Source organism: Hylobates moloch, unplaced genomic scaffold (assembly GCF_009828535.3).
Source record: "Hylobates moloch isolate HMO894 unplaced genomic scaffold, HMol_V3 SCAFFOLD_6, whole genome shotgun sequence".
In the NCBI taxonomy this organism is placed as follows: domain Eukaryota; kingdom Metazoa; phylum Chordata; class Mammalia; order Primates; family Hylobatidae; genus Hylobates; species Hylobates moloch.
The window spans coordinates 72,108,508-72,122,680 of record NW_026652281.1 but is presented as its reverse complement, the minus strand read 5'-3'; the positions used below and the strand labels follow the sequence as shown (position 1 = coordinate 72,122,680).

The 14,173-nt window shown below is 46.4% G+C and overlaps 2 protein-coding genes across 7 annotated transcripts in view; one reads left to right on the top strand and one right to left on the bottom strand.

Moving 5' to 3' along the window:
• GPRC5B (G protein-coupled receptor class C group 5 member B) overlaps positions 1–3,857 on the top strand; it is a 26,242-nt gene extending 22,385 nt beyond the window's left edge. Inside the window, exons 3-4 of the mRNA XM_032157028.2 lie at positions 832–968; positions 2,281–3,857. Of these exons, the coding sequence (XP_032012919.1) occupies positions 832–968; positions 2,281–2,325 (182 nt within the window). The 3' untranslated portion in view covers positions 2,326–3,857. The remainder of the gene's footprint in view (positions 1–831; positions 969–2,280) is intronic.
• A 1,427-nt stretch (positions 3,858–5,284) lies between these two features.
• The window catches only part of IQCK (IQ motif containing K), a 142,047-nt gene continuing 133,158 nt past the window's right edge, over positions 5,285–14,173 (bottom strand). For 4 of the 6 annotated variants that reach the window (XR_009214144.1, XR_009214146.1, XR_009214148.1 and 1 more), the window contains 2 exons: positions 6,258–6,332; positions 5,285–5,371 (listed from right to left, as the gene is read on the bottom strand). Coding sequence is in view for 1 of the 6 variants with exons in the window: in XM_032157032.2 (XP_032012923.1) it covers positions 6,271–6,332 (62 nt within the window). In the remaining 5 variants the exon portion in view is untranslated. Of the gene's footprint in view, positions 5,372–6,257; positions 6,333–8,073; positions 8,296–14,173 lie in introns of those variants that run through there. The other 2 variants (XR_009214145.1, XR_009214147.1) reach the window with 1 other exon arrangement.

Below are 14,173 nucleotides of genomic sequence, written 5' to 3'. Positions count from 1 at the left end.
CCGAGTAGCTGAGATTACCATACCCGGCTAATTTTTGTATTATTAGTAGAGGGGGGGGGTTTTGCCATGTTGGCCAGGCTGGTCTCGAACTCCTGACCTCAAGTGATCCACCCACCTCAGCCTCCCAAAATGCTAGGATTAGGGATTACAGGCTTGAGCCACTGCGCCCGGCTTCTACCCCCACTTTTTTTTTTTTTTAAGATTCCTCCATGTCTTTTCATGTTAATTTTTCTTTAACAAAAAGGAAGTTCAAATCTCTGAAAGTACAGTATATAAGAAACACCAGTTTTACCCATCTTTCAGAGGGAAAAAGTGCCGACATGCCATCTTGGCTTTAGGTCTCCCTTTTATCCTTGTTTGGAATAACCCTACACGTGTGGTTAGAGTCTCCCTGTTCTCATCCCTGGTCACTTTCCAGTGAAGACTCTTAGCAGCTTCCTCCTCAGTGTGTGTCCAGAAACGGCAAGCAATTTTGAGTAGCGTGATGCTGAACTTTACATGAATGGCTTTCTGTAGTGAGAAGGCGCCTGTCACCCACGGCCTGCAGAGGCTGCGTGGCTTGCGGGGGGACTAGAGGCCCAGCCATGGGCCTTCTTCCCCTGGTCTACACAGCAGCTTTTCCCAAACCCACTGAGATGGGTCAGGCTCCTAGACAGCCTGAGAACAAAGCCCCTTTGTGACTTTTGTTTTGAATCAGGCTTGTGACAAAGGGGAGGAGCCACTGGGCTGGATGGATGGGGGTGCCCGGAGCGCGTTGTTGTTGCAGGGGAAGAAAACAAAATTGTATCTTTTTTTTGGCGATGTTGTCTTGCCAATCCCTCCCTCCCCCAGCCCTCCGAACAGCAGGATTTCCCAACGGCAGCTTGGGAAAAAGACCTAGCGGCAGCTTGGGGAAAAGACCCAGCGCTCCGTTTAGAAGCAACGTGTATCAGCCAACTGAGATGGCCGTCGTGCTCAACGGTGGGACCGTAAGTATCAAGATGTGATGTGGGGGTAGGAAGCCTAGGAGTGTACAGTGTGGGGAAGCAGCTTCAACAGGGACATACTCCTCCCTGGAGGCTGCTCATGTGGCCTGCAAGGACCGCAGCTCAAACGCATGCAATGCTTTTATTTTTCTTCTTTCCCTTTCTACCCCTTTTCTCCACACACGGAATACCCACCTCTATTTAGAAAACCATCTGTAGATTCGTTTGAAAGAGCTCGTAATCCTTGAGGCTGTTGGACCAAGTGAATTATTTGGCTTTCATGATACAGTGCCCCAGCTTTGTCCCTGGGAGGTGACTTTTGGAAAAAGCCCAGAATGATGGAGCGCCCCTAGCAGATTTTGCTAACATCCAGCCTTGTTTAAGGTCCCCGGTCACCCTTCTGTTGATTCCCCCCAGCTGGATACCAGGTTCTCTCTCCCATTCCCTAAGAGATGTCTTAAGAAATTGAAGCAGTTACTATTTCTCTGCCTCAAACACAGAAGCAGGTTTACTACTATCTGATGCCAAACAGACCTTCAGCAGAATTGTCATTGTTTACGTTTGCCTCCGTGGAATGACATTATTTTGTTTCTCCAGCAATCCAAAGATGCACTCTCATCCCCACGTTTAATTTCCAAACATAGCTACATGCTTCTTTCAGAAACAAGGCCTGAGCCAGTTTACATGTGTAAATTGGGTTTCCATTGTTTATATCATGCTCCAACTCCATAACCCAACCTGAGCATTCTTCTTCTTCTGGTTTTTTTTTTTGATGTAAATCAGGGATGGTCTTTGATCTCTAGAGGGAACTGAGGTTTTCCTGGCCTTTTGAATGGTATGCTAGACATTGGTTTGCATTGGTTTGCAACAGGCTCAAAGACAGAATCACAGATTTGCATTCTTAAAACCCCCTGCCAACAACTGGGCTGTTTTATTGTCCCGAGCCAAGAAAAGCCTGATTCACAAGCATTCGGCCTGTGTGTTATAATAAATACGGTTAGAAAAGCCCCCATCCGTCACTCTTAAGCCCTCCTGGTTCCTTCAAGGCCAGTGTGTGAAAAAGTAGTCAAGACAGAAAGTGAATGAGTTGAACTCACATTCCTTAGGGGTGGATGATTATAGAAAAGGGAGCTGGGCTTCCCAAGAGCCACAGCAGCATGACTCACAGTCATTGCTGCCTCTCCTGGGAATTATTCGGCCCATCTAGGTAAAAGCAAGGTAACTTATTTTTGCCGCGTTGTTTACGCATCGGTTTCTAATGCTGACTTTGCAAAGCACAGAGTTCTCAGTGTGTTATCCTTATGTGTTATTCCAGATCCCAACTGCTCCGCCAAGTCACACAGGAAGACACCTTTGGTGAAAGACTTTAAGTTCCAGAGAATCAGAATCTCTCTTACCGATTTCCCTCCCTGGCTGTGTCTTTCTTGAGGGAGAAATCGGTAACAGTAGCCGAACCAGGCCGCCTCACAGCCAGGAAATTTGGAAATCCTAGCCAAGGGGATTTCGTGTAAATGTGAACACTGACGAACTGAAAAGCTAACACCGACTGCCCGCCCCTCCCCTGCCACACACACAGACACGTAATACCAGACCAACCTCAATCCCCGCAAACTAAAGCAAAGCTAATTGCAAATAGTATTAGGCTCACTAGAAAATGTGGCTGGGAAGACTGTTTCATCCTCTGGGGGTAGAACAGAACCAAATTCACAGCTGGTGGGCCAGACTGGTGTTGGTTGGAGGTGGGGGCTCCCACTCTATCACCCCCTCCCCAGCAATTGCTGGACCCCAGCTGGCCTCTTGGAGAAGACCGTTGCGTTGAGGACAAATGGGGACTTTGCCACCGGCTTGCCTGGTGGTTTGCACATTTCAAGGGGGTTAGGAGAGTTAAGGAGGTTGTGGGTGGGATTCCAAGGCGAGGCCCAACTGAATCATGGGGTGAGCTTTATAGCCAGTGGAGGTGGAGGGACCCTGGCATGTGCCAAAGAAGAGGCCCTCTGGGTGATGAAGTGACCATCATATTTGGAAAGTGATCAACCACTGTTTCTTCTATGGGGCTCTTGCTCTAGCGTCTATGGCGAGAACACAGGCCCTGCCCCCTTCCCTTGTAGAGCCATAGAAATATTCTGGCTTGGGGCAGCAGTCCCTTCTTCCCTTGATCATCTCGTCCTGTTCCTACACTTACAGGTGTATCTCCAAACCCTCTCCCAATTTTATTCCCTTACTCATTTCAAGAGCTCCAATGGGGTCACCAGCTGAAAGCCCCTCCGGGAGGCAGGTTGGAAGGCAGGCACCACTGCAGGTTTTCCACGATGATGTCACCTAGCAGGGCTTCAGGGGTTCCCACTAGGATGCAGAGATGACCTCTCGCTGCCTCACAAGCAGTGACACCTCGGGTCATTTTCATTGCTGTGGTGAAAGTTCCTGGAAGGAATGGATCACATGATGGTTTCTTGTTGCTTTTGGAGGGTGTGGGGGATATTTTGTCTTGGTTTTTCTGCAGGTTCCATGGAAACAGCCCTTTACCAAGCCCATTGTTTCTGTCATGGTTTCCATCTGTCCTGAGCAAGTCATTCCTTTGTTATTTAGCATTTCGAACATCTCGGCCATTCAAAGCCCCCATGTTCTCTGCACTGTTTGGCCAGCATAACCTCTAGCATCGATTCAAAGCAAAGAGTTTTAACCTGACGGCATGGAATGTATAAATGAGGGTGGGTCCTTCTGCAGATACTCTAATCACTACATTGCTTTTTCTATAAAACTACCCATAAGCCTTTAACCTTTAAAGAAAAATGAAAAAGGTTAGTGTTTGGGGGCCGGGGGAGGACTGACCTCTTCATAAGTCAGTACGTCTGAGCTGAGTATGTTTTAATAAACCTTTTGATATTTCTCGAGGCCCTAGTCTCTGCTGTCTCCCCTTCCCACCCCATCCTTGCAAAGCATTGGGGAAAATAAGGCCAATCTGGCCCTCCCTGTGTGGCCCTCCTTCGAGTTTTCCTTAACAGCTAGTGCATTTCCTTGTGTTACCACGCATGGGGAAGAAAACGCATGGCCCCAGAATGCCACCCCCACCTGAGCTCCCCGGAAGCACCCCGCCTCTGCCCAGAGCATGTGCTTGCTTCTAGAGAATCCCGTTCCAGTCATTGCGTGGACTGAAAACGTAAGAGTCCTGGGGAGGGGTGGGAGGGAATGAAGCTAGGACCTGGGGTGGGGGTGGGGGCGGTTGCATGCAGACCCGGTATTCTGAAAAGAAAGAAATCTTCAAACACCTCGGTCCTCTCCGGTGAAAAACGACAGCATTACACATTCTCGTGCCAGGAAATGGTTACTCACCCCCGCTCTCTGGAGTCCTTTGGAGCTTTCTGATACCATTCACACGATGGAGCAATTCACACGTTCGTTTTCTAAGTTCTTTATTGTCCAAGCATATAAGGTGAGCACAGCACAAATGGCTGCCATGGAAAGTCATGCTTCTCCAACATAAGAACAGAGCCATCTTTGAGCCATGGGAAGCCTCACTTAATGAGACCTTCCCCCCCTTTTAAATCTGATATGTTATCGCACTTAGGGTTTTGTTTTATTTTGGCTTTTAAGGTTGAGAGTGGGCTGAACGCCTTCATAATGGGGGCGGAGGCGGGAGTGAGAGGAGAAGGGAGACAGCTGTTCTTTTTCTAATGACAACACCTGAAAAGTACCAAGAGGCATCTTTGCCAAGAGACTGTAGCAGCCAGCTGCCCCCCGTGGAGCAAGGTTTAAAGACAAAAATAAATGGCACCTCTGTTTAAGATGTGTTTGTGTAAACAATACTCGTTTGGGGAAAACGTCCTGGGAGGAGAGCATCTGTGATCCAAATCTCTCATTGTAAGCACAAATCGTTCCGTGTCTGGTTATTAAAATCGCTTTGGGTCTATAACAGCCACTCTTGTCCCCCCTTTTAGTAGAAAATTGTCATTCTAGCCTGGATTTCTCCCTACTGGAGATGGAGGGTGGGAAGAGAAGGGAGTCAACTCTGACAGCTTACAAACTGGGAAGTTCTGTGCATCTCCAGGGATTCCAGAGTTGAAGATGCGGTTGTTGGAACCTGGACGCCCAGTGCTTTTTTTTTTTTTTTTTTTTAGCCCAGATGCCATCAGGACCCACTGACCAAGGGTGAACTCGGGTGGTGGTCTTGGTTGGCCGAGGCTGAGTTGAACGCCTCAGGCCAAACCCCAAGTTGAAAGGGAGCATTGTGGCTTTTATAATCCAATGATGCAATGATGATACCAGCTTACAGGAGTTCTCAGCAGGTGCTTTTTATTAATTGATGAAGAGCTAAGGCTCACTTTTGATAGATAATATATATTTATTAAATGCATTAATGTGTGTTTTATAATGTACCTTTATCTTTTCCCCCGGCTGATTGTTGCATACTTATAAAAAAGAAGTTAAAGAAATTTCAAGACAATCAATATGTACCATAAACGACTATATAAATATTACAAATTTAAAAGGTTGTAAAGCATGGGCAGATAGGTTTTATTTTCAAAATGCTGTTCTTAACACAAAAATAAAGGCTTTACTATTTACTTAAGATGTGTGGTAGCTTGTCAAAACAACCCAATGCAACTAACTACTAGGCTTTCAGATCTGCCCTGAGGCTCAGTCTGTGGCATTTTAAATGGGAGAATCTTGGTTAACGGCAAACCACAGAACAAATTAAGGTAATAAGTTTACCCATAAAAGCAGGAACTTTCTATATAATACTTTGGGACTTAACAAAAATCCTTTGTTACATCTGTCTGGGTTTAAGTGTCTCATCTTGTTGGGTTTGCAGTAAAAGTTAAGGAGTGGTCTCCTTTGGAAATGATCATAAGTATAAGGTCTTTATTATAAAGAGAGTGGTCAGTCACTAGGTAAACTTAAAACCAAATTCAGAGGTTGGGGACTTAAATTAGAATATGCATCTTTGCAAAGGCGGCCACAAGTGGGAAAACTGGTAATAAGAGCACTTCTGTATCCCTTGGGACTAGAGTTCATTGTACATTTTAACAGCAGCTGGTGTAGATGGATACTCCTGAGGCACTGAAGAAGTAATCTGGATGAATGAATAAAATGTGGGGATAATGCAGAAAGTGAAGACTGGTCCTTTCTTTTCTAAACTATTTGCACTAAGCCTTGTTCACAATGAATCCTATCTTGTACAGAAAAGATTCCATTTTCACATGTTCCAAGTCTTGTTAAAGAAATCACGAGAGAGAGCATCATATGGACATTTTCCTTGCATAAGGGAACTTGTGCTCGAATGGGCAAAGATACGTCTTAGCTATGGTTAAGATGATGGAATTTTCATCTTGGCTGCAGGTACCGCATCATCCTCCATTTTGCATTTCACTGCAAAGAAAAGAAAGGGAAAGTCACGATCAATTTACATACGTAGACAGGCTTGTCATTGGGAAGCCGGAAACTGATGTGTGGACAAGGTCAGTTGCACCAAAACCCACTGTGTGCCTGCTATTCATGGTTCCGGCCCCATGGATCCACGGGGAAGAACACAGGCCCATTGTGCTCTAAGGACAGCACCTGAAAGTTCAAAACCACTTCCGGACTGTTCATGGCCATTCTTAATTCAGTTCAGAAAGAGGTCAGAAGTGTGCTTTGCCGGTCAGGGTACTGAAGGAAGGCAATTTTACTAAAGACGATGACAGATTCCAGGCTCTCCACTCAACCCCATCTGTCACCACACACCCTGTTCTCCAGCCACCCAAAATGGAAAACTCAGGGTATCACTGGGGTCAATGCAAAGGTCAGAAGAAAATCTTTTCTCTTATGTCATGGTCTGGACCAAGAACCTGATCTCGGTGACTTCCTGTGTCTGCCAAACAGGAAAGTTAGCTCCACACAGGGCATGGCTCTGTGTGTAAGGGGAATTAATCCCAACAGATAAAAGCCTCTCCCCAGTTAAATATGGAAACCCAGTCCCTTGGTGGGTGCAGTAGGGATCCTTTTGGAAAGATCCTCTCTTTTCATACATCTTTCCCTTGAGTGTCCAAGTGCCGCTTGCCCATATGTGAATGTCTTGAAAGGTGGTTTGAGCCAGGCCACAGACTCTGATGATTTATGGAGAGCATCGGTCTGGTAAAAAGGGTGTTTGAGCTTGTTACTACGTAGGGCTGAGGTTTCAAGTGAACCTGCCCTCGTCCTGACCTCCCAGCAACTAAGGGCATGCATCAGCCAGATGTGGCAAAGAGGTAGGTATGTACATCATCCCATGAAATGCATTTTTTTTGTCTTTTTGGGGACAGAGTCTCTCTCTGTTGTCCAGGCTGGAGTGCAGTGGCAAGATCTCGGCACACTGCAACCTCCGCCTCGTGGGTTCAAGTGATTCTCTTGCCTCAGCCTCCCAAGTAGCTACAGGCGTGCACCACCGCGCCCTGCTAATTTTTGTATTTTTAGTAGAGATGGGTTTCCCCATGTTGCCCAGGCTGGTCTCGAACTCCCAGCCTCAAGTGATCCACCCGCCTCAGCCTCCCAAAGTACTGGGGTTACAGGTGTGAGCCACTGCACCTGGCCCTAATGTGGTTATTTTCTGATGGAGGTGGGATGAGGGCCTTCAGCAACACAGACCAGCCCTGCAGTCTTCAAACTGAGGGCAAGGGTTCTTGGTCATGGTTCATTCAAAGGAAATCAATTTCCAGATCATCAGCTTCCTGTCCTCCTGTCATTCCTGGCCCGGTGTGTAAAAACTCCCCAGGTGCCAAACAAGAAGGCAGTTCAAAATGAGGGCCCTCAGAGTCTCCTTATTTTCTATGTTTGACAACTATCAAATTGTATCACGTATTTATTTGGTTTTGCCTACTACTAATAATTGTATTAGCAACACAAATCAGAAAAAAATATTTTTAATACTTGGAGCCTGTGGTCACAGGACATTTTAAAACATTTTTTCAAGGTATATACCTTTTTTATTCCATATATATGGAAGCTCTATGGGCAACCACAGTGAAAACCCTATGTGCATCTAGACCCTACTAACGATGACATTAACCCTTCATAGTCAAGGATGCGCCACACCTCCCTAAAGACTGTCCCACTAGTTCACTGATCCCTGAGATGCTGGTGATTAACAACTCACCAGGGATTGGGGCAGAGTCCCGAGTTGTAGCATTTGCCATTTCCATAGCCTATTGGAAGCCAGCAGCCTGACAACGTAACAGTTGGGAAGAGGTGCGCACAGTCAGATGGAGCGGGGCTGCCCTGGATCCCCCCAGGGAGGTACGCAGGTCAACTAGTGCAGCCAGCATCAGGCATAACTTCAGACCTGCAGGCTGGCTCTCTAGGGACAAGTTGGGGACATCTGCAATAGGGGGAAATTGTTAGAAATGCAAATTCAGGGCCCTTTTCCGGGCAGACAGAACCAGACACTGGGGGTGGAGCCCACTCATCTGCAGTTTAACAAGGCCTACAGGTGATTCTGATGGATGCTAGTTAAAGTTTGAGAACCACTGATTACTGGTTTTCTACCCTGGCTGCATGTAAGAATCACGTGGTCAGCTTCTGAAATTTATTGGTGCCTGGGTTTCACTCCAGCAATTCTGATGTAACTACCCTGGGGCCCGGGCATCAGTAGCTAGGTAAAGCTCCCGTGTGTTGCTAAGGTTCAGCCAGGGTTGAGACACAGATGGGGCTTAGAATCCCTTTAAAGAAACATGACTGTAAGACACTGAGGAGTCTAGAATTCCCCTCAACTTCTTAGCATCATGCTGGCTGCCTGTGAGTCTCACAGTTTAAGCTGCTAAAGAGAGAGCTGGCAGACAGGCTGGGCACAGTGGCTCACGCCTATAATCCCAGCACTCTGGGAGGCCAAGGCAGGTGGATCACTTGAGGTCAGGGGTTCGAGACCAGCCTGGCCAACATGGTGAAACCCTGTCTACTAAAAATACAAAAATTAGCTGGGCATGGTGGCAGGCGCCTGTTAATCCCAGCTACTCGGGAGCCTGAGGCAGGAGAATCGCTTGAAGGGAGGCAGAGGTTGCAGTGAGCCAAGATCGTGTCACTGCACTCCAGCCTGGGTGACAGAGCAAGACTCTGTCTCAAAAAAAAAAAAAAAAAAAGAGAGAGATAGCTGGCAGACAGACAGATGCTGGAGGCAATTAATAGCTGGAGGAAAGGACTGGCTTCTGGGAGGATTCCCCAGCCCTTGGGTTTTCTTTAGTTTTCTTCAACTGCCTGAAGGAAGAATTCACCTGCAAGCCATTGTCCTGGTATTTTACCCAATTCCTGTCCATGCCTTGACAACCTTGTTGGCTACTCCCTACGTGTTGACCTTGCCTGGGAAAAAGCCCCTTAGTATCTCTTTAGATCATCACTCAGAAATCTTGACAGAGGAGGGCAGAAAGGAATGAGCTAGGGACCTTGTTCACGGTGGAGGAATGAGAGGTGTTATCTCGAGTTGACGGGCTGGAAATCAAGGTGGGATGTGGAGCCTCCCAGTGGAATTACCTGGGGAGTTTTGAAAACCCTACACAATTAGGTCACCATCTCTGGAGGCACAACCACACTGGAAAACTGCTTGGCGTTACCAAGTGGAACTGAGTCTGACAGTGAATACAAACGATTCCACTCCCGTATCCCACTGCAGAAACCCTTCCATACGTGTACTGGGAGGATGCTCGTGATAGCAAAACCTGGACACAACCCAAATGTCCATCAGCTGTTGACTGGATAAACCAATTGTGGTCTACCTGACCAGTGATTATACAACAGTGAACATGAGTGAGCCACAGCCACACGCATCAGCTTGGATTAGCTTAAAAATGTTGCAGGAGGCTGGGCGCCGTGGCTCACGCCTGTAATCCCAGCACTTTGGGAGGCCGAGGCGGGTAGATCACGAGGTCAGGAGATCCTGGCTAACATGGTGAAGCCCCGTCTTTTACTAAAAATGCAAAAAATTAGCCGGGCATGGTGGCGGGTGCCTGTAGTCCCAGCTACTAGGGAGGCTAAGGCAGGAGAATGGCGTGAACCTGGGAGGCGGAGCTTGCAGTGAGCCGAGATCGTGTCACTGCACTCTAGCCTGGGCGACAGAGTGAGACTCCGTCTCAAAAAAAAAAAAAAAAAAAAATGTTGAAGGAAAGATGAGAGGCACGGAATAATACATATAGTGTGATTCTATTTATAGCAAATCTAAATGCTGAGAGATGCATACAAAGGTGAAAAGAGCTCCAAAGAAAAGCAAGAGAACAGCTATCACGATAGTCAGGGAAGTGGCTTCATGGGGGAAGAGCTTTAAAACTGTTGACAGTGTTCTGTTTGTTTGTTTGTTTGTTTGTTAAATGTTGTAGAGGTCTCGCTTTGTTGCCCAGGCTGGAGTGCAGTGGTGCGATCATAGCTCCCTGCAGCCTCTGACTCCTGGGCTCAAGCGATCCTCCACAAATGTTTTATTTATTGTTATATGTGTTTTATAGCCACTGTTGTACGTATATTTCACCCCCCAAAAGGTAAAAAGAAATAGGTATGTTCGTGTACTGCTTGAAATTACAAAGCCAACCAATAAAGGAATGGAAAAGAATGATTTAGCTGTTTTCAGGAGGAGAGGGACGGAATCTAAGCTAACCCTCACCTATCATGGCAGGAAATCAGTAGATCCTATTGAAAATCTTATTACCATAGAGGCCTGTTCCAGATACAGAAGTAACGCCCTGAGGAGCAGCTGAAGTTCAAAGTCATTGCCTTTGGGGATGCACTACTTTGCTAAAAATTAAGCAAGAGATAAAATCACGACTTGGTGGTCTTCCTCCTCCTGGTCTTGGCAGAACACAGCCTTGCACAGGTAGGTACTTGATCAGCGGAGGGAGGAAAGGGGGAGGGAAGCAGGGGTGAGAGACAGGACAGAAGAAGCAAGCCAGGATGCTGTAAAATGCAGCTTCCACCTTAGCTCAGAGACATCATCGTGGTTGGCTTCCAACACCAACAGACAGATGCCTCAGCGCCCCTACGCTGTCCTTATCCCTCTCAGCAGGCTGACGCCCAGCCAGTTCCGGAAGGGCTGGGAGAGTGGAAAATCCCAGAGAGAGATACACCAGCCCTTCAGCTTCAATTAAAGGCAATGTGACAAGAAGAGCCTTGCATGCTAATAAGACTCGGTACATCTTCTCCTCGTGGTCGCCCTTATCCTCTCAGTCAATTGAATTGACTGAGAATTCAATTCACAGCCCAGAGAAAAACCTCCCAGCCAGCAGCACAGGACAGATAAAGAAGATGCCCAAAGCTCAAGACAGGAAATCTGGGGACCACAGGGTCATCTGGCCACTCATACAATGTTGTCCAGACAGGGCCTCAGCATAAAAGGATGACCTGGAGTGAAAATACAGATTTCTGGGCCCCACCCCAGACCTTTAGAAACAGAATCTCCAGGAGTGAGGCCTGGGAATCAGTATCCCCCTCCACCTCAGTGCTGTGGGTGGGCGTTTTGATCTGGCAAGTTTGGGAAAGAGGGCAGATCTGGGCAAGTTTGGGAAACGTGCCCGTTTCCTGAGTCAACTGTGAGCCAGGGTTGAGAATGGCACCTGCCTCCTAAGGGCGCTGAGAGAAGCAAAAGAGGCAAGCCGTGCAAAATGCAAAGTGCTCAGCACTGGTTCTGACCCAGAGTTAGGCACTTGATAAATATCGGCTATTATTATTTGCGTTTTTATTGAGACCAGGTCTCGCTCTGTTACCCAGGCTGGAAAGCAGTGGTGCAAATCAGGACTCACTGCAGTCTCAACCTCCTGGGCTCAAAGGGTCTTTCCACTTCAGCCTCCTAAGTATTAATATCTGGGACCACACACACGCACCACCATGCCTGGCTAATTTATTTTTATTTTGGGTTGAGATAGGGTCTTGCTATGTTGCCCAGCCTAGTCTCTAACTCCTGGGCTCAAGCAGTCCTCCTGCCTCAGCCTCCCAAGATGATAGGGTCACAGGTGTGAGCCATAGCACCTAGCCAGCTATTATTATTCTTAGGGCATATTCTTTGCCCTCAAAGATGTCACAGTATAGAAGGTGAGGCAGAAAAAATCAACAGGAAATTGTAAGAACCAGGAGATGCTCACATACTGTGGAGAGAACTTGCTTCAGTAGATACCATCTGCCACACAGCTGTGGACCATAACCGTGCTGGGGCCTGGGATTACAAGGAGGAGACTGGCTCACGCTCCCAAATCAGCAATATCTATGAGAAACCTTAAAATGTTCATCTTTTACTCAATTAGCTCCCGATTTCTAGGATTCCAGGTAAATAATAAAAGCAAACACTTCTATGGTACTTATGAAGCCCTTGACACATACGAAGTCATAGTGAGCTAAGTGCTATTATTTTCCGCAGTTTTACAGGTAGGGAGACTGAAGCAGAGCCAGGTCATGTAACTTGCTCAAGGTTACCCTGTGAGCTGTCTGGCTGCTGCTGCTCTTAAAACTCTACAGGGTCAAGATCTCACAACTGCCTCCCACCAGGACAGTAAAAATGTCTGTGATTAAAGAAGCAACAACGATGTTATGCAGACAAAGGTGTTCACTTCCGCATCCTCTACCACATAAACAGTTTGAGAACAACCTAAATGCCCAACAGTCAGGGAATGATTAAGTATCTGATAACCTATAACCTTGATGTGATGTAATATAATGAAGCCATAAAAACATGATGTTTTGGCAAAGTGTAAAAACAGGGAGAAATGTCGGTGGGAAAATACAGTGCAGCACATTTCCTGTAAATTTCCATTATGCAAATTTGAAATTGTTCAATACCAAGTTAATCGTGTCTCCAGGGAGTACAAGGATGGCACAAGGGCATGGAGGCTTCTGTCTGTTAGAGTTGGAAGCCAAGCATGATGATGTCTCTAAGATGTAAACCAGGCTCTTTCATTTAATCATCCCTGCTTTCCTTTCTTTTCTTTCTTTTTTTTTTTTTCAGAGACAGGGTGTCACTCTGTTGCCCAGGCTGAAGTACATGGTGCAATCACAGCTCACTGCAGCCTTGACCTCCTGGGCTCAAGTGATCCTCCTGCCTCAGCCTCCCAAGTGGCTGGGACTACAGGTGTGCACCACCATGCCCGGATATTTTTTTTACTTTTTATAGAGATGGGGTCTCATTGTGTTGTCTAGGCTGGTCTCGAACTGCTGGGCTCAAGCGATCCTACTGTCCTGGCCTCCCAAAGTGCTGAGATTACAGGTATGAGCCACCGCACCCAGCCCCTGCCTTTCTAAAGAAAAAAAAAGTTTACTTTTTAAAATTTTTATTTTTTTAGAAAAACTGACTCCTATTCCACATTCATTCTTGGGTGAGATTTTCATAATACATCACTTAAATGTAACCACCCTGTAGAAAATTACATTCATTACCTCCAAAATTACATCTATTGCTCAACTAAGTTATAACCCAGCATCTCAAATACATTAAAAAAAAAAACAAACCTGAACATAGATGTAATGATTGAAAGGAAACTGGTGAATTTTTGTTTTCCTGAATGTTCTACAGTGTACATGTATTGCTATACAACTGGGGGAAACTTTCTAAAAGAATCACCAGAAAATATACCAGACAAAAGAAAAAGACCCTCAGGGTAATCAACACCTAAACAGTATTGCTGCAATTAGAGCCCAAAGATGGGAGAAAGGCAGGAAGGATGAGAAATGGTATCAAGTGGCCAATCAGAAGCTGCAGGGGAAACTCCCCGATCATCAGATTCAGGGTGGGGTGACAGTGACGAGAGATCCACCCACAAATGGTGTGGCCTTAGTAGGGGTAACCATTCACAGAAATAATTATGAAATGTTTGCTAGGAAAAGTTTCTGATTAGCAAATTTCTAGGAAAATAACGTTTCCTCCTCAATTTGCTTGCTAACAAAAGGGTACACTTTGGCATCAAGCAGACACAGTGTTCAAATCCTGGCTCTGCCACTTAATAGCTGGATGATACCCCACCTCTGCCCCCAGCCTCAATTTCCTCATTTGAGCTATAGGTATAATAATCTCCACCTCACAGAGTCCTTATGAAGATTAAAGATGATCCACTCAAAGTGCCTGGTACACTGTACCAGTGGTACTGGTGGCACCAGTATGTGGCACATGAAGAAGGTACTCAACAAGTGTGGCTTCCTTTCCCCCCAGGTGGACTGCAGGACTATAAGCTGAATTGCTGCTAAGTAGTTCATTTAGCATCTTTTAAAATTCATAAGATGTCACTCATCTGAACGTTACT